The sequence below is a fragment of the Chelonoidis abingdonii genome, chromosome 2, assembly GCF_003597395.2.
Source record: "Chelonoidis abingdonii isolate Lonesome George chromosome 2, CheloAbing_2.0, whole genome shotgun sequence".
Classification (NCBI taxonomy): Eukaryota; Metazoa; Chordata; order Testudines; family Testudinidae; genus Chelonoidis; species Chelonoidis abingdonii.
The window spans coordinates 272,532,191-272,553,536 of NC_133770.1; the positions used below are offsets into that span (position 1 = coordinate 272,532,191).

The 21,346-nt window shown below is 39.7% G+C and overlaps 1 protein-coding gene across 4 annotated transcripts in view; it reads right to left on the bottom strand.

The window, feature by feature from the left end:
* Positions 1–21,346, bottom strand: part of CSMD3 (CUB and Sushi multiple domains 3) — a 1,318,842-nt gene that overhangs the window by 283,989 nt on the left and 1,013,507 nt on the right. For all 4 annotated transcript variants that reach the window (XM_075063193.1, XM_075063192.1, XM_075063195.1 and 1 more), the window contains one exon: positions 924–1,040. In XM_075063193.1, the coding sequence (XP_074919294.1) occupies positions 924–1,040 (117 nt within the window). The remainder of the gene's footprint in view (positions 1–923; positions 1,041–21,346) is intronic.

Sequence of the window (21,346 nt, forward strand, 5' to 3'; positions counted from 1 at the left end):
CCCACGAAAGCTTATGCTCCAATACTTCTGTTAGTCCATAAGGTGCCACAGGGCTCTTTGTCACTATTAACCCTTTTGTTATCAGACACTGCGAAATCAATCTTTCATGTGACCAACTCCAATCAAGTTAAAGGCTGAAATCCTCACTCTCTGCAGCCACTTTATGCCATATACAGGCCCTGGGTGGTATAAAGCGGCCCTAAAAGGCCTGGATCCAGCTTTCAGAGGATTCCTCGGTGTAGAAACTGCAGAAGACAGCTGTAAGGTTGCCCGCTGTGGACCTCTTCACAAACCCTCACACAGAGGTCATGTTGGGGGTGGGGCTGCTGGGCACAGTACTGCAGAGAATCTGGGCAGTGCTGCAACTGATAGGTAGGTAGAGGTAGGCTGCTGTAAATCAGACGGGGCCCCATAAGTGACTATTTTACACTTGGGACTACAGAGCTGCCCAGGATTGGGAGGTTCAATAGTGACTTAATGACACCATAACCCTCCCCTCATCATCTTGCACTGTCAGTTCTGTGCTGCATGTCCTTGAGGTTCAACACAAAATCACCACCAAAAAGTCATGCTAATTTGCATAAGTGCTAAATTTGGCCCATTATTTTGAGAATAACATATCTATATTACGTCAGCATTTATAATGGATTAAAAATAAATCAATAATATTTTAAAAAAAGATGGTATTTTTACAAATATTGTGACCCATATATGTATGAATACATGAACTACAGATCAAAATGCATGACAGAAAATACTGATTGTGAAAATTTTAACCAGCACTAGCAGTTTACAATAGTTTTAAGTGCACTGTATACATTTTCAACATATAAGTAATTACAAAATTCATCCAAAGAGATAAATAGTGCAGAAGCAATTACAAATATGACAGAAACAGTTAAAAAATGAGACATTACACTTACCAAATTCCTTGGGAACAGCAATAGAGTAAACACAGTTGTGTCCAACACTGTAGTTTTTTGGGTAATTTGGTGATAATACCGTGCCTTCAGAGCCTGTCGACCGGCTCCCACACGGTGCTAGAAAGTACAAATGTATAGTATTGAATTATGTAACATTCAAAGGGTGATCAGCTTAAATGTGTCTAACACTGATTTAATTTGCTGCATGCTGTTATAGTGTATTGCAGTAAATTATCGTAATGTTTACACTAGATTTAATTTGTGTATTATGGGCCCACACCTGGGAGGATGAGTCCCTTCAACTCCCTTATACGTCAGTTGTATTGAGAGCTCTCTGCTGTTTGAATCATTATGTTTCTATATCATTTATCAACAGTCTTAAGATAGCGCTATGCAGCTTGCTGTTATTCATTCCACTGAACGCTATCATTCATTTCTCAGATATTTGACAATCTCTTATAGTTTATGCAGTCCTTACATCAGTCAGCATTTATTCCAATAATCCCACAATCCAAAAACAAAGTATAGAACAATTCAAATTATTTATCAAGGAGTAAAGTTGAGACTTGACTTGATATTGACTGCAATGGAGCTACCCTGATTCACATTAGTTGAGAGACTGGTCCCTTGTTTCCAAATATATCTTACGAATAACATTAATATTTAAACACATTAACAACAAGCTAATCAACTTGTATTTGCAGTATCGATGTAGATTTCTAAAACTGGCAATACAAGTTTTCATTTAATATACGTAATTCATATTTTGTCAAGTCAGAGATAAATTATCGAAATGCTATGTAAACAGAGTTTCAGAAGCAGTTATATAAAACAATAAAATCCACTATGAAGTAATGTCCTTTGTACATTTCAAGCAGTTTACCTAGGGCCTGCTTCTCATATATGTAGAAAATAAAACCCACTTTAAACTAGTCTAATGCGATTGTACACTTAACAAACCATTGCATCTTTTCTTTAAAAGAAACTTCTAATAACTCTGCAAAATACGGATTATGTGCCTTTTTAATGTAGAGTTTACCAAATATTGAAAATACTGCTACTATTTCTTTTTGTGGTAGGTTGTCAAAGCATAATAATCTCTTTTGCATTCTGATATTTAAGAACAACAAATCCTTACTTCCATGACCCTTTCTTTTCAAAGTGTCTAATTCTTTTTCTACTGTAAAATTAAATATGAGGTGCAGAACAAAATTCATCATTCAAAATAAATGCGTATGAATGTGTTATTCCCACTTCCATTCCTAGAAATTTATTAGTTTAGCTCCCACTAGTTTATTTTAAATTATTATAAGCTTAGCTCTCACACAATTTTAAGGATGAGAATTCACCTCATAATAGTGAACTCTGTAATAATCCCTGCCTCCATGAGCTATACTGTGGGGGGGGTTTTAGTAAATTGACCCTAACTTGGATACCCTTTAAGTTGATTCAGAATCTGAGGTACAGTAGTTGCAGAACATGGCAGCCAAAGGGCTTGGCTACACTTGCAGATGTAGAGCACTATGCATTAAACCTGCCTTCATAGAGTGCAGCAGGGAAAGCACTGCAATCTGTCCACACTGACAGCTTCAAGAGCACAGGCATGGCCACATTTGCACCACTTGCAGCGGCATTGGGAGTGGTGCATTATGGGCAGCTATCCCAGTATGCAAGTGACTGCAACGTGCTTTTCAAATGAGGGTGGGGGAGTGTGACAGGGAGTGTGTTGTGTGTAGGTGTGGGGAGAAAGAGTGGGTTTTTGGGAGGCGGAGAGTGTGTCAGCATGCTGTCTTTTAAGTTCAGACCCCCTTCCCTTCTCCCCTGCCTCTCTCTCACTCACTCAAAGTACACAGTAAATGGAGTTTTACAGAGTAAAGGGAGCTTTGAAAGGGCATTTCTGCATTCCTGCAGCCGATTTCACAACAATGACAAGAGTGGCCACTTTACTTAAGGGGATTATGGGATGCTTGTGGAGGCTTATCACAGTTCAGTAACGCAACACCTCATTCACACTGGTGTCGTGGCACTCCAGTGGGAGCGCAGCAAACATTATTCCATTCGCCAAGGGGGAGTACCAGCAGCGCTGTAGCTGCAGAGTCAGAGCACTCTACATGCCTTGCCAGTGAGGATGGGGAGTGAGCTAGGGCGCCCGGGGCTGCTTTATTCTGTCTCACCCCATGATACGAAGGAATAAGAGACTATAACAAATTAACTATACTGGTTCTTGAACATAGCACTAGCCTCGTTACTGCAGTTTACTCATAGATTCATAAACTTTAAGGCCAGAAGGGACCATTGTGATAATCTAATCTGACTTCCTGCACATGGCAGGCCACAAAACCTCGCTCACCACTCCTGTAATAGACTCATAATGTCCAGCTGAATTAGTGAAGTCCTCCACTTGTGATTTAAAGACTTCAAATTACAGAAAATCCACCATTTACTCCCATTTAAACCAGCAAGTAACCCATGCTTTACAGCAGTGGTTCTCAACCAGGCATACACATACCTTTGGGGGTACACAGAGGTCTTCCACAGGGTACATCAACTCACATAGATATTTGCCTAGTTTTACATCAACATACATACAAATCACTAGCAAAGTCAGTACAAACTAAAATTTCATACAAACTCTGACTTGTTTATACTGATCTATATATTATACACTGAAAAGTAAGTACAATATTTTCTAACTATATGGTAAAAATGAGAAAGTAGGCAATTTTTCAGTAATAGTATGCTGTGACACTTCTGTATTTTTATGTCTGATTTTGTAATCAAGTAGTTTTTAAGTGAGGTGAAACTTGGGGTACACAAGACAAATCAGACTCCTGATAGGGGTATAGTAATCTGGAAAGGTTGAGAGCCACTGCTTTAGAGTAAGGCAAACCCCACCCTCCCCATGGAGTCTCTGCCTATCTGACCTGAGGGAAAATTTTTTCCCATCCCAAAATATGATGATCAGTTAGCCCCTGAGGATGTCAGCAAGACTGATCAGTCAGATCCCTGGGAAAAAATTCACTGTAGCAACTCAGAGCCCTCCTCATCTAGCGTCCCATCTCCAGCCGTTGAGGATATTTGCAACTAGCAGACACAGATGGGCAGGGGCGGCTCCAGGCACCAGCACGCCAAGCACATGCCTGGGGCGGCAAGCCACAGGGGGTGCTCTGCCAGTCGCCGTGAGGGCGACAGGCAGGTTGCCTTCGGCGGCATGCCTGCGGAGAGTCCGCTGTTCCTGTTGCTTCAGCGGACCTCCCACAGGCAATCCGGTGAAGGCAGCCTGCCTGCCGTGCTTGGGGCAGCAAAATACCTAGAGCTGCCCCTGCAGATGGGCCACGTACAAGTGCAGGCAATCTCATCTTTTCATCCCCTCCATAAATTTATCAAGCTCAATCTTGAAAACTGTTTTTTGCTCCCACTGCTCCCCTTGGAAGACTGTTCTACTCTTCTGAAGGTTAGAAACCTTTGTCTAATTTCAAGCCTAAACTTGTTGATAGACAATTCTGTTATTACAGATATTCAAATAAAGAAAGTGTTTGTCTACAGAACTGTCCCTAATAGGTAACAAAGTATAATATTGCTCATTCAAATAACCTTTCTTTTAAAATATGAATTATTTCAAGGATTTTAAAGACAAATTTACTGCAAGTATGTCATATATCTTTTGAATTCATTTTACAGTAATTTGCATCTCATAAATTAGTGATATTAGCATCTAGTCAAGTAACCTAATTGGGAATTGAGAGTTGTATATCCTTGGACAGATGACTAGAGAGCAGTACAAAAATATATTTCGAGCATGCACAGGTGTAATCAGGAAGGCTAAAGCACAACTGGAGTTGAAGCTAGCAGGGATGTGAAAGGTAACAAGAAGGGTTTCTACAGGTATGTTAGCAACAAGAAGAAGGTCAGGAAAAGTGTGAGGCCCTTACTGAATGGAGGAGGCAACCTAGTGACAGATGATGTGGAAAAAGCTGAAGTACTCAATGCTTTCTTTGCCTCGGTCTTCACAGAGAAGGTCAGCTTCCACGCTACTGCATTGGGCAACATAGTATTTCGGCAACCAGGTCCATGGCACCCATTGAGAGGGAAGATCTTCTCATGGAGCCCCTGCTACACAATCCTAGGTGTGCCAGAGGTTGGTCCAGGAACCACCAGAAATGGAGACCTCCTGGACTATAACAAGGGAGACTGGGTGGATCCCCTGGTGCTTAGCCAGTGCATACTCTCCACCCTTTAACCCCCCCAGTGCATACTCCATGGTGTGAGGGCAGTCTTATTGCTGACCTCTTGGGCCTTCCTTGAGCAGGGCCTGCAGGAGGGTGCTCCCTGCCCACCCCTCATCCCCGGCCTTCTGGACCTTTTCATCAAGCCTCTGCCCTGATAGTCATGAGACCTCCTCATCCACTCCTTCTGGAGCTGGCCAAGGTCACGGTGGCCATCTATGAAACCAGGAGAAGGATGCTGGATAGGAAGGTGCTCTGTGATTGTGGCGCCTATTTTTGTTCCTCCCTTGGCTCACGTATGTGGGCTGAGCTCCTCTGAGCCAGATCCGTTGGCTCCCTTTACACCTTTGAAGAGCAGTGGGCCATGTCCGGGGGTTCTCTGTTAGATATCCCTTTCTGGACCCCTTGATTTTGAACCCGTGACCCTCTCGCCTGTTCCTGTTTTATCATTTGTTCCCCCCCGCCCTCCACTTTTAATTTGAACCCTGGGTACAGTAGCTCCTCCCTTACGATCAGATGCAGGATTAGTGCTGTTGCCAAGCACTCTGTCACAGAAGGGTTCAGAGAAAGGAAACAGAAAATCTAGGTGGAATCACTATATAAATAGCATTGGCATATTTTCCTGTCTGAAATTTTGTTTTAAATACTTTGGAAAAGCTTGCAAGATCTAATATCTTACTGCTCTTTTCAGAATTTCAGAGATTATATTTTCATATGGATAAATTATTTTTATATATGTTTTCCAACTTTTCTGGTCACAAATGTGATTTTCCTCTCCAAAATCCCACGAGTCTTTGGAACTCATTTTATTTAATATGTTCATTCTCTGTTTAAAGGAAGATGTGAGAGGCAAATTCAATAAAAATCCAATTGCTGGTAATATGGACACAGAATGATAAGTGATCGAGAGAAATTAAGAACAGGTCACATAAAATGAGATTCAATACTAATAAATTCAGTCATACAGGAACGGAGGAAAAGATACAGCACAAATACAAGTGAGAGTAGCTACATTGAATAGCATGGATTTTAAGAAAGACCTAAGGATGATTGTAGACGCAGTAGCAATATAAATATGTTATTGCAGTAATACTACTGTGAAAAAGAAGCACGCGCACACACAGACACACAGACACACACACACACACAAGCAACTGCTCTTTTTGGATATGTGTGTGTTGAGGAGATGCATGTAAAATAAGAAAGATTTTCATAGCTGTCCTGGAACAATCACACAATTGATTAAGAATGATAGAGTAACTAGACATAATACAAAGATAGGCAACAAAACAAGATGCCAAGGGTTGAAGAAAATGAAGAGCGGAAGAGCAGTCTAAAAGAGAAGACTCAGCTAGGAGGGGGTTATAAGTTTTTGATTTATAAATAGCATCACATTAACACTAGAAACAAATGAAAAGAATTATACCCATTCTCGGAAAGTAGGAGGGCCAGGAATAAACTTCTGAAAAATAGGCAAGAAAAATAGGCTGGGAAGAAAATTTTAATAGTAAAAGTAGCTGGTGTGAGGAATCAACAATCAAGAGTGCTGGCTGCAAATACATAAATTATATAGAATGTATTTGCAGCCAGCACGCTTGACTGTTGATTCCACACACCAGCTACTTTTATTATTAAAAAATAATATATAATAATATATACAATAAAGCTACCCCAAGAATAACCTTCGAAGCCTTTGCTAATAAAAGCCCTGGCATCCTTTTAATGTTTTTCTGGATATAAAAATCTATTTCAGCACAAAAGAATCAAGATAATTGGTTATTTGTGTGTAAAAGTATATTAGAAATTGTTAAATCTTGTTTTCTACCCACTGCTTTACTCACCAGAAGGACATAATTCACTCTTAGATGAGGATAAACTCAAATATGTAACCATATCATAGAAAGATCAAAAGAATTTTTAAAATAATAAAAATACAAAAGTCACAGTAAACAAGGAGACTTAAATGATATTCTGACTGAACTACAGCATATATGTTGACTCCCATAAAGAAACCTAAAAAGATAAAGAAAAATGAAGACATAATATGTTGTACTATCTAGAAATTAGCCTGAACTGCAAACTTTGGATGAGGATTCAAATCCAAACCCACACTTTCCCAAACGTCTTTTGTTCTATTTCAGGCCTGTCTGATTTGATTGTGCAGATTAAGATTGCAATCTAAATACCAAAGTGGGGGGCATGTTAAGCAGGATGGAAAGAACAGCACACCACTCTTGGATTTTTTTGATGCCCAGCCCAGAGCCTATTTTTTCCCCATATATTCAAAGGAGGAGACCAATGTAGCTACAGATTGATACATTTTAAGGCTGGAAGGACCATTAAGATCATCTACTCTTGATTTCCTGCATAACATAGACCATACAGTTGTACTAAGCTGCATCAAGCACACGTTTGTGGGTGCTAGAAGAACATCCACCTATACTGATTATTCATTTTCTTTTCCTTTAGGTAGGCTGTTAATACACTGTAGCTAACATTAATCACAAATTTTAGCAAATCATTTTATTTCAGATGGTGGTGTATGAGTTCTGTTATATATACAGTCTCTGCTTTTTCCCATAATTGCTATAAGTGGACAGTGAGACTCTGAGGAGATTCTGAGGAGGTCATCTAGCTCAACAACTTCTGTAAGACTCAAAAGAACAGCTGTTCTATTCTCATGCTGGTTTGGTAACAGCAATCAATCAGATAGCTTTGTATCATTTGCCAGATATACTGTATGTGTGGCTATATATCCAAATGAAGACCCTATTTAAATCTGATAGTTCTGTGCTTATTTCAGAGATGCACACTCTCATGCATTATGGATGTCAGCTTTCAAACAGTTCCAGGAGGTTAGCAACAAAAACCTGCTTCCCTTTATTGTGATTTTTCTTTGTCTTTTTTTAAATATAAAACAAACTTTATTAAATAAGACAATTGAATACCTTCAATAGGCATTGTGGGATAATGGACTGTAATGTTAAGAAAATACATTAATATTTTACAGAATTTTTAAAAAGTAACATTAAAAACAATCTGTATTTATTTTGGGAAGAAAATCCCTCTCATCAAAGTTATTAGTTATTTTGCATGACTACTGACCACAGGGTTTGACCTGATAATTAATACATTATTCTAAGTTCACTTGAGTTGAAAGATAGCCAAGGGTGGGGAACAGCATACCCTAGAATTTGAGAAAGAAGGTAAAAGTTCAGTATCTTGCTCAGAGTGCACTGAAGATAGACAATATTTGTGTGCTCATGGCTAGTTTATAACCTTCCTCTATTAACATTATTGAGACAAATCTTGGGAAGCAAGTTAAATTGTCCACAATTAAATATTTTATTATTTACAAGTGTTGGAGCTGTACATTAAGAATGGTTTTATATTCTCTGAATACGAGAAATTATAACTTGTTTTTGTTTTTTTTTATTTTCTCTGTGATATCTTATATTTGGATCCATATGGTTAATCAAAGATTAAGTTCCTAGGAGATTTTTAAGGGCATTGCTTCAGTCTCAGCCTGTAGTCAGGACCATCTTGCGTGGAAGAAGATGTTCCATTCTTTAAACATAAACTTAGTCTAATTGTAACTCACACACCTGTTGGGGCGTGGTGTTCTGTGCCATTTAGTGGCACCAAGATCACTTAGAGACTAATGAATCTGCTCTACAGCCTTAGCTAAGAGCCACATTGCTTTTAGCTCATGCACTAAGCTCCAGAGGTCTCAGGTTAGATTCAATCCACCAACAACTGGGGTTGGTCAGTGTTACATAATCTTGTGTGTTTATGTGCATAGTGATGGAGAAACATGCAATCTTCAAAGCATAGACAACCGTTTTGTTTTGTGAGATTACCAGTAGAGAAAAAAAATAATAAATTTAAATGCTTCAGTCATGTTATATCTTCCTGAAAATCTTTATTTAACTGTCCTTTGCTTTATGAACTGTAGCTAGTCCTTAGAATGTATTAAAGTGCTTCTGTCTGGAAATTATTTTTGTTATTTGAGTCATTCTATCCACACTCAGCTCCAATAATTGGAACTATAAATCTGTTTCTTTATACTTAAAATTATTGGTAATAAAATGTGCTTGTTTATTTATATTTACTTGATGTTTAATCGGTTGTCTTATTCCAGGTGTCCAACTTATTATTTCCCAAGTAATATTTATTTTTGTGCATCTGAAAAAATTCCAGCTACATTTTCTTCCATGAATAGGAACTATTATACTAGTTCAGACCAAAAGTCTACCTACCAGATGCTTCTGAGAAAGGAATAAGAAACTCTGCAGAAGAAAATTATAGCATAACCTGACTGTAGGGGAAGTTACTAGTTGCCTTATATCCTGATGTATAACGGTGAGTATCCATTCTAAAAAAAAGCCTCTCTAATGTGATGCTGAATGTTCTCATAACTCATATAAATGTGTAAATCATTTCAAATTATATTTTGCTCGTGGACTCTATGATATCTTGTGGTAATGAGTCACCCTGGCTAATTGTGGACTGCCTAAAATATTGTTCTTTTTTTCAGTATAAAATATGATGCCTTTCAACTTCATTGACTTTCACCTTGTTCTTGTATTCGGAGATTAAAAAAAAAACACTTTTACTTCTCTATGTCATTCATCATTGTGTATACAATTATGATGTCCCCTCTTATTTATCTTCGCGGTAAATTAAGCAGACAAAACTCTTTTCAAACTCTCCATGCCTCTAATAATTTTCTCTTTGTGTCTCTGAAGTCCTTATACTTTTTCAAGTCTCTCTTCCTCCAACTTTTCTTCCTCTACCATCTTTAGGCAGAAATATCATCTGTAAGACTACGATTCTGTCACAGATATTTTTAGTAACAGTCACTGACAGCTTGGGGGTAATGAACAAAATTTCTCGGAAGCCTGCAAGCTGTCCCTGATTTTTCCTAAAAATACCTTGTGGGGAGGGGAAGGGACAAAGGGCTTGCAGCTGCTCCAGCCCTGCTGCTCATGGGTGGCGCATAATGGAGACTGGGGGAGGCTAAGTGTATCCAAACTTCGTGCTGGAGGGATGGGGGTCATTGGCGGACTTGAGGCCCCTGGAAAAATATCCCCCCACCTGGGGGATAGAGAAGCCTTTCTGATCTCGGGCCACAGCAGGGGAGGCGGCAACGAGTGAGTGAGGGGTGGAGCCTTTGGTGGGAAGAGGAGGAGTGGTGGCAGAACAGGGCAGGGCAATGGGGGAAGGGGTGGAATGGAGATGGGGCTGAGGGTAAAACAGGAGTGGGGACGCAGATGAAGATGTGCAATGGGGTGGGACCATGAGTCGGGCCATGGGAAGAATGTGGGAGAAGTTTCGGGTTCAGAGCTCCAGCTAAGGCCAAGAGCTCCACTTCAGTTCCAGCTAAGGCTGAGAGCTCGATCCCAGTGGAGGCCGAGATCTCAGTTCCCCCACATGGCTCTGACTGAAGTATGTGCCCCCCGCCCTCTCCAGCTGAGGCCACGAAGAAAGGCTGAGATCAGCGAGCAGGGGCACGGCCTCAGACGGAAGAGATGGGGCCTTGGCCAGAAGAGGCAGGACAGGGGCATAGCCTCCTCAGGTGGAAGCTTCACCCGCCGCCCATGCCACCGCTGCTCCGGTGGCAGTGACTGACTGCTGCTGCTCCAGCCTCATGGGACTGGCCCAGCTCCAGTTGCTGCTCCAGCAGGCCGGGGACCACTGCTTGGGCAAACCCCTGGGGCTGGCTGCCAATCAGCTGTTTTGGCAGCTGCTGCTCCAGCAGCCCCTGGGCTGACAGCTGCTCCAGCCCTGCCCCAGAAGAAGTCCCAGAGGTCCCAGAAAGTCATGGAATCTGTGACCTCTGTGACTGAATTGTAGTCTTAATGATCTATAATAGCCTAATGGGAAATATTTTTTCGCAGCTAGATCTAAAAATATGAACAGTTTGGGTGAAATTTAACTTATCTTAGAAAAGATTAGCCCCAGACAGGAGTTTTAGATAAATTAAATTACATAACAAGATGGTCATATGATAGTATCCCTCTATCTAGTCAAACTATATGTTTATAATTAAGGCATTTTATTGTTTGTGGAACTAAATTAGAATAAACTGATTTTTAAAGACATATCATACTTTTTGATATTGCTTTTTCCCCTCATGGTGTTACTACAGGACAGAGTTAAGGTTATTTGGGTTCCTTAACTGTCCATTTACACACCTCGACATTGGAGGAGATGGCCAAATTCCATATTCAGTTATGGTGTGTAATCCAGGATAAAAATTCAGCAGAAGGTTTGCATAGTGACAAAAAGGAGAATATGTTTTTATGTAATAACTGAAGATTCAGTAGTTATTTATTTTCAGTTCAGTGCCTTATTGTCATGTTAATCACTAGTGAAAACTGTCTCTATTTTAGACCAGCTGTGTCTGCCCTTTGTTTGATATCATTTCCTTATGGTTAAAAGAAATCCAAACCTATTAAAACTGTATTTTCTGGGTCTGTAATGGTTGGTGTGGGGGATCATTACAACATCTTTGTAATATTCTTTAACCTTAAGTTACTTATTTGTACTCTCAACATTAACTCCACTTTATGTCAGGGATTTTTTTTTTCATACCTGAACCCTAAATAAGAAGCCAAAAGAGAATGATGCTGTGTGATATTGCTAATGGTTTGAAGGTGTGTAATAAACTGGATCTACACATTATTACCAACTAATACTCTATATCCACTTACAGTGGCTGAATGATTTCTGGAGAATTAGTTTCCTGAGTTTATCTGACCAGGTTGAGAACAGAACATTAATTAGCTACCCTACTCCGATGACTACTGACTGCTACCACTTAAACCTATCTATATGCCTTGCCTTCCCATCTTTTTTCTAGAATGGGGATCATCAATCTTTGGCACGAGGTCCATCAGGGAAATCCGCTGGCGGGCTGGGAAGGTTTGTTTACCTGCAGTGTTCACAGGTTCGCCTGATCTCAGCTCCCACTGGCTGCGGTTTGCCGTTCCAGGGCAATGGGGGCTGCGGGAAGTGGCATGGGCTGAGGGATGTGTTGGCCGACGCTTCCCGCAGTCTCTGTTGGCCTGGAATGGTGAACTGCGGCCAGTGGAAGCTGCGATCGGCTGAACCTGCGGACACTACAGGTAAACAAACCATCCCAGCCCGCCAGTGGATTTCCCGGACAGGCTATGTACCAAAGGTTGCTGATCCCTGGCCTAGAATGTCATCAGATTTGGAAAGCTACAATGAATTCACAGAGTATTCTGCACATTCTAGGAGCACAATACTCTGCAGCAACACATCTGTTCTACGAAAACTGCAGGAAACACTCTGAACCTATAATCATAGAATCATAGAACTGGAAGGGACCTCTAGAGGTCATCTAGTCCAGTCCCCTGCACTTGTGGCAGGACTAAGTATTATCTAGACCATCCCTGACAGGTGTTTGTCTAACTTGCTCTTAAAAATCTTCAACCTCCCCAGGCAATTTATTCCAGTGCTTAACCTCCCTGACAGGAAGTTTTTCCTTATGTCCAACCTAAAGATCCCTTGCTTCAGTATAAGCCCATGGCTTCTTGTCTTATCCTCAGATATTAAGAAAAACAATTTTTCTTCCTCCTCCTGGTAACAACCTTTTATATACTTGAAAACTGTTATCATGTCCCCTCTCAGTCTTCTCTTTTCCAGACTAAACAAACCCATTTTTTTCAATCAGCGTGGAGTAGGGCGGAAGAATTACTTCTCGTGTCTTGCTTAACACATTCCTGCTAATACACACCAGAAGGATGTTTGCTTTTTGTGCAGTGTTACACTGTTGACTCATATTTAGCTTGTGGTCCACTATCACCCCCAGATCCCTTTCTACAGTACTCTTTCCTAGGCAGTCATTTCCCATTTTGTATATGTGAAACTGATTGTTCTTTACTAAATGGAGCATATTGCATTTGTCCTTATTGAATTTCATCATATTTACTTCAGACCATTTCTCCAGTTTGTCCAGATCATTTTGAATTTTAATCTTATGTCCAAAGCACTTCCAATTCCTCCCAGCTTGGTATCATCCACACACTTTATAAGTGTACTCTGTATGTCATTATCTAAATCATTGATGAAGATGAACAGAACTGGACCCAGAGCGGATCCCCGATCCCACTTCTTATGCCCTTCCATCATGACTGTGAACCACTGATAACTACTCTCTGGCAATGGTTTTCCAACTAGTTTTGCACCCACATTATAATAGCTCCATGTACATTCCATTTCCCTAGTTCAGGGGTTCTCAAACTGGGGTTCAGGGACCCCTCAGAGGGTCACAAGGTTATTACATGGGGGTTGTGAGCTGTCAGCTTCCACCCCAAACCCTGCTTTGCATCCAGCATTTATAATGGTGTTAAATATATAAAAAAGTGTTTTTAATTTATAAGGAGGGTCGCACTCAGAGGCTCTCTATTTGAAAGGGATCACTAGTACAAAAGTCTGAGAACCACTGCCCTAGATTGTTTATGAGACAGTCAAGCGAGACAATATCAAAAGCTTTACTAAAGTGAAGATACCATGTCTACCACTTTCTCCCTATTCACAAGTCTTGTTACCCTGTCAAAGAAAGCTATCAGGTTTGTTTGACACAATTTGTTTTTGACAAATCCATGCTGACTGTTATTTATCACTTTTTTATCTTCTAGATGTTTGCAAATTGATTGCTTAATTATTTTCTCCATTATCTTTCTGGATAAGGGAAGTTAAGCTGACTGGTCTATAATTACCTCAGTTGTCCTTATTTCCCTTTTTTATATATTGGCACTATATTTGCCCTTTTCCAGTCTAGGGACTCTCTCTCATCTTTCATGACTTTTCAAACATAATACCTAATGGCTCAGATATCTCCTCAGTCAGCTCTTTGAGTATTCTAGGATACATTTCATCAGGTCCTGAAGACATCTAATATGTACAAGTAATTTTTAAATTATTCTTACCCTATTTTAGCCTCATTTTCACTGGCATTCACTATGTTAGACATCTAATCATCACCAACCTTCTTGGTGAAAACCAAAACAAAGAACTCATTAAGCCGTTTCCACATTTTCTGTTATTATCCTCCCCCCCCACTCCTCAGTTGAGTAAGAGGCCTAACCTGTGCTTGGTTTTCCTCTTGCGAAAACAGTACTCAAAGTGCTGCAAGTTTGATGAGTGTGTATACCTTTCCATGGAAGACCTTCTGTAAATAGTGTTAAGGGCTGTTTCTATCTACAGGAAACAAACAACTGAAAAATGTGAATGGTTACCCTACACAGAAATTCACTTCCATCTGCTTCTGGCAAACAAAGAAACAAATTCAGTGCCAACACAGGATAGTTTGCATCTAAATCACTTACATAATTTATTTCATTTCATGTATTGTAAGTGCTTTATCCCCAAGTTTACAAGAAACAGCACAGTACCTAATCTCTATAGTACAGCAGCTGTGCATTAGTCTCAATATGACAAAAACTACATATTACATTTTTATTTCTTGTTAGAGCCATTTTTGTCAAACTAGCAGTTTTGTCTGTCCACAGAGACATCTTTAACTTTATAACTTTGATCTGCAAGTTTAATTTTCAGATTCATTATTATATTAGGGAATGGGGGGAGGGGGAGAAATGGCTACTAAAAATCAAAATTAATACATAGCCTGAGCTATTTCTCCTTCTTTCTACATTTCCTTCATTAAATTATGCTTCCAGAAAAATGGTGACAGAATGTCAACAGAAAATAAACCATGTACTATTTTATAATATCTTGTATAAAACGGATCCCTTATATACCTTGGAAATTTTGATACTCTGACAGCTAATATTAAAATGATAGTTGTAACAAATTAGTATTCTTCATTTCATGTTTTATTAGCCATTATATTACATTAGCATATTCTTTAATGGGAGTTTGGAACAATATCCTACAGCATTTCCTATTCTGTAAAATATTATAAAGCATTATTGAAATCATGAATCAGGCCCCAAAAACCATGATATTGCCTTTAAAATCATGAGGATTTTGAAATTATTTTAATTGTCTACTTTATATTAAATTTCTTTTTTTTTTTTTCAATCCTTAGGGTATATTCTAATCATATTTTCAAGGTTTTTGCTGCCAGCGTACAGGGTTGATTTTTATTATCACCTATTATTATTATTAGATAAGAGTTGAGATTCTTACATAATCACTTTTTTCCATATATATAAAATTTATTTTTCCACCCATACACATCAATGAAACAAGTATGTTAAAATAATGTAAATCTTGCAAAATCAAACCCTCTCATGTTAGCAAATGCCAGAATTTGCCCTTTTTGTATATATGCATTTAAAATACAGTCTTCAATTTAATCGACACATATTGTTTTTTTCCACAGGACTTCTGCTTCAGTCAGTGAAAGTGTTGACTACTTTCAGGTGCCCTACCAGAGAAATCTAGGCTCTCATTTTAAAAGGTATTTAGGCACATAAAGATTCAGATAGGCACCTAGCGAGATTTTCTAAAGTCGCTAGACACCTAACTCCCATTGAAATCAAAATCCCACTAGGTGTCTATGTGAAACGTTAGCTGACTGAGCAATCTGGCCCCTTGAATCTGACTTTCCAGAGTACTTAGCATTTTAAGAACTGTTTAGACAAACACCTGTTTGGGATAGACTACGTTCACTTGGTCCTGCCTCAGAGAGAGAAGATAGAGTAGATGACCTCTCCAGACTCCTTCCAGTCTTATATTTCTCTTATTTTATAATTTTAATAACACTTTGTATGTTCGATGCATAGGTCCAACTGAATTCAGTTACAGTTGTATGTGCTCTTCTGCATTTCCAGCCACAGATGTCTAATGTTGGGCACCAGAAAATAAGGAATGCATAATTAGTAGCTAACTGGTTGAAGTGTTTGGCTTAAATGGTTAAACCCAGATTCACATAGGAACTCAGTGGCCGGGGCAGAATCCCATTCTTCAGAGTGGCATTCAACTTCCTTACTCATAAAGCCATCCTTTGTCTTCTGTAATTCCATGCCTTATTCACTTCTCCTTCCAACTCCTATAACAAATAAGCCAGAGGTCTTACAAACAACAGCTTCATTCACTTGCAGAGCACAGTCTGTTCTGTGCTTTGAATGAGAGAGAGGTTCTGTGGGGGAAATAATGTGTAATAATATAATTAAAGGCTGTATCCTAGTACATATACAAAAGGGATTTGCATTAAGGATATACAGACAACCAGAATTATGGCATTTCCTAAACTTTTGAATGCTTGATTTTACAAACAATATATTTTTTAAAGAAAAAAAACTGAATTACCCTCCCGAAATTCCATCATGTGAAATCATACTCCACTTGGGCCATCATCAAGGTTCTGACCTTTAGAATCATAGCAGAGACCTCTACCACTTGAGGCAATGAAGTAACTGGTAGCATTAGAATGTTCTTATCCTTTTTGTGAACCAGCCGCTACAGCAGGATTTGACATACACTTTGCCAGTGGTTTCACATCTCTTGCTGACAGCAGAGGAAGATAGAAATATATGACTCCTGGGTTCAATTCCAGGATCTGGAGGGGAGTGTTTTCTAGCGGTTATAGAACGTTTTGTCCCTGTGTCCCCAGCTTGTCTCTGCTCCTATCTACCCATCCCAGGTCCTGCCCCCTTTGGCCTCCAACTTCTCTGCTCCTATGCAAACCTCACCTCACAAACCCTGCTCCCCTTCTGCTGATATCCAAATTCCACCCCCACCTCTTAACTCACCCCTCTTTGTGTTCCTGTTACCCCTCTTCCCCACTCTTCCTATGCACCCCCAACAGCTCCCATCCACTGCTGCTTATTGCTGTGGTTTGGCTCCTGCAACCTGCTTTTCTGTTTCCCCTCCAATGTGGCAGCTTCTTCCTCCTCCACCCTGCTTGGGTAGCAGCAGTGTGAGCACTGAGAATACAGGAGTCAGTCTTCCTGCTCTCATTCCTGTGTCTGGTGACACAGCAGGCCTCAGCTATTAAGAAGAACAAATACAGGGAAAGTCCTGTTCATCCCCTGCATCCCTGGATTGGCACATGCTTAGTCACTCCATAGGGACAGTGCATACATGATCCTGTGATCACATAGGAGTTCTACTGGGATGAAGCATGATCAGGGCAGACAGAATACTCAGATAATTTAATTGACAAACTGTAACAAGTCTTTACTGAGAATGTTTAATTTTCCCTAACTTCGTTCTTGGAAACAACTGAACTGGTTTAGATGCAACTTTAAAAAAAAAAATCACCCTTGGCAGACACCTCAAATGTAACATTTGGGCCTGAATCATTAAATTGTAGCAAAGTTATAAGGAACTGAAAACAGAGTCTTGTACTAAAAAGTACCAGGCAGCTTTTCTATCTGCACCACATAAAATAATGCTTGATTCTGATCTCAGTTACACAGGTGCAAATGGGATTAGAATTAGGTCCATTCTCTTAATTACAAAACAGATGTGATGGTTTAATATAATTGTGTGTATCTGTATTTATATATCTTTATAAATGAATATAAAGAGATAGAGATATATAAAGTTTGTATAAAAGGGTTGATTTTCAGAAGGACAAATGTAAGTCAGCAATTGTTAGGCATCTAACAGCTGTTTGTGACTTTGAAACTGTCTGTGAATTGTTTATGTAGAAATAAATAATAATAAAAATACAGCAGTTTTGGATTTGGGAAAATAATGTGTGTACTTCTGTTGAACTCTAGAATGAAAGAGATACAGAAAATGCAAGCTTCCGTGTATCGCTTTGTTAGAAACATTAATTTGAAGATAATATAAAATTCAGTGAAAATTCTGCTCTGTTTCTCTCATAAGCAACATTTGTCAGGGGTGAAACTATGTGTCAGATTTCATCTGGAGAGTATTATAATATAGTTGAGCATTATTAAGGATTATAATTAGTTTATCTAGGAACTGAGTCTCATCTTTAACTACCAGCCTTAAGTAAAAATTGAACTGAGAAGAATTTTAGCATAATGCCTGTTTATTACTTGTTTATCTTTGCCTGAAGCAGGGACATTTCTCCAGTCTTAATGATCCTCTGTATTTTAATTGGTAATAAGGGCTAAAATAATATTTTGTTCAAGACCTTTTACACAATGTGGCACAAAATACTATATCCTGCTATGATCTAGTGATGCAAATAATGTGTTGCATATATGATCATTATTTCAAAGAAAGGTAGTGGGTAAGTACCATACTTGTACTATGTTAAACTTAATAAAAGTGCCACATTTAGAGCTTCTAATTAAATAGGTAATAATTCAGTATTGCTAAGAAAGTTATCAATTGTTTATTGGCACATTTAATGTTTTATGATATAATAAAATAAAAAAATATTTAGCACGTCTATAGAGCCTTCCACTGAAAAGTGTATCACATATAACCCTTTACACGATAGATACAGTAAGTATTCCCCCATGCCACCAGCACTCCCAGCTATCTACGTGACACCACTGATTTCCTGAGAAAACTACAATGCATTGGTGACCTTCCAGAAAACACCATCTTAGCCATCATGGATGTAGAGGCTCTCTACACAAACATCCCACACACATGTAATATAAGCTGTCAGGAACAGTATCCCTGATGATGCCAGAGCACAACTGGTTGCTGAGCTCTGTGCCTTTATCCTCACACACAATTATTTCAAATCTGATGACAATATATACCTCCAGATCAGTGGCACCGCTATGGGAACCCGCATGGCCCCACAATATGCCAACATTTTTATGGCTGACCTAGAAACAAATCTTCCTCAGATCTCGGTCCACTCATGCCCCTTCTTTACCTATGTTACATTGAATGACATCTTCATCAATCTGGACCCATGGGAAGGAGATTCTGGAAAAATCCAACCACGATTTCAACAGTGTCCACCACTATCACACCTCAGCCTGGACCAATCTACATGGGAGGTCCCCTTCCTAGACACCACGGCACAATAAGGTGATGGTCACACGTTAACACCACCTATAACCGAAAACCTAGCCGTGCTAGGCCTACCTTCATGGCCTCCAGCTTCCATCCCAACATGATCCATTGTCTACAGCCAAGCACTGAGGTACAACTGGCATCTGCTCCAACCCCTCAGACAGAGACCAACACCTATAAAATCTTCACCAAGCATTCGCAAAACCTACAATACCCGCACGATGGAAATAAAGAAACAGATCAACAGAGCCAAACGTGTAAACCCAGAAAGCCTCCTCTGGCAAGACCAAACCCAAGAAGAAACCAACAGGACTCCACTGGCATCAACTACAGTCCCCAGCTAAAACCATCCAACGCATCTCAGAGCTCTACAGCCCATCTGGACCAGATATGATCCGTCGGCGCCACTTTCACAGGACTTGGGTGACGGACAGTACCTGCGCCCAGACAACAGCGACAAGCTTACTGAAGTCAAATGTCTCTTCTGGTACATAGTCAACTGCCACACTGTCAGGAGGCCTTAAGGAAGGGTAGGACGGATGCTTGGCTCATAATTTCAGGACAATCCAATCCATGCCATTACTCAGCAGCACACGCGGCGGACTTAGCCCAGCTGGAAAAGCACACTTCTATGGAGCCCACAGCGATGAATCACTATCTACTCAAGCCAGAAAATCAGAAACCATATTCTTATAGGCCCTTCTTTAATTCAGATCTATGCACCACAGACTCATCTCTACTCAGACCTCACTGGTTCATACACCTGCACGTCCACCAATGTAATATACGCCATCATATGCCAGCAATGAGGTTTTTAGACAAAGACAAGTCATACCTAATGCAGAGAACCATTTGAGCAAAATATTCAAAAAAAAAAAAAACAGAAGGAAAAAATCTATAAACCCCTGAATACAAGTTTTAGATTACAAGGAAATAATTAGAGATCATAAAAAATAATGTGATCAGATGCATTGCGTATCTATTTGTACTGAAACAACGTCAGCTTTACAAATGCAACTTCAAATATAAAGCTGGCAGGACTGAAGAGGCCCAATTCTCCTCTGCAGCTGAGCAAAGCTTGGGTGCAGTAAAGAATGGGAACTGACGGGGACCAATCACAGCTCCCTGATTCTCCTCTGCCCAGCCCTGGTGACAATGTAAAACTTCCACTCCAGCTGTCCTCCTCTTCTTCTTTTCCCCCAAGCTCAATGTAAATAAATAAATATGCTAATTTTCTTACATAAAATTACCAAAAGGTAGAACTCCTTAATCATCTGTTCCTAAAATAGATCATACTGCACCACAAGTAAAGTAACAGTGATAGGATAAGGCTTTAAAAGTTGGGAGGAAACCAGTATGCTAGCCAGATTTGTATACTTGAACAGGCCACACAGTTTAGGCACAACTGACCACTAAAAGGGTAAGTACCTTCCACTGGGCTTATCGTGTGGTGTCATTCTGGTGGTCAGAATCTATGCAGGGATGTCTGGGTAATATGGGACCTAAGTACTATGTGTGCTTGAAGGACCTTAAGGTCTTCAGCCAACCTAAAGAACTAGATTTTGTTAGAATGAGCAAGGACTGACCATCACCCATTCTATTATGCGGGTGTTTTTAATAAAACTGCAGCTTCTCCTCCCAAGCAAAAAAGTCTCTCTCTTCATCACAGACATGATGAGTTAACCCCCCCCTGGAAATACAGAAGATTTTGAAGCTGTTACAAACCATTAACCAGAGTATAGCGGCACTAATGGCTACAATTATAGCATCATCCATTCTACCCATGTAAAGGAAAAACCTCTCTCTCTCTCTCTCTCTCTCAAACTTGAAAAAAAAATCCCAAGTGTCATTTTAAAATGAAGAAAGGGTTTGATTGGAAGAAACTTCTGTTTGTCCTACACTGCTCTATGTTCCCCAAGCTGAAACATATTTTAACTACAGAGTTTATTATGGCTGTATTCCACAGTATTAGCATCTCGATGCTCCAGAAGTGAAGACTGGTGTTTTAATGCTGTAACATTATCATGGATAATCTTAAAAATCATGAGTAGTTTCTCTAAATCCTTACACTTCATATCTCTTCTTTAATCAGTCAATAATCATGTTTTTTTCTGTTTTGATGTCAGTTCATCATCATCGTCTTCTTTTCCTCTTGCCCTGCCCCCAATGTTCTACTTGTTCATAACATCACACACAGATATAAAAAAAGATAACACTGGTAACAAATATTGCTATTTAGCATAT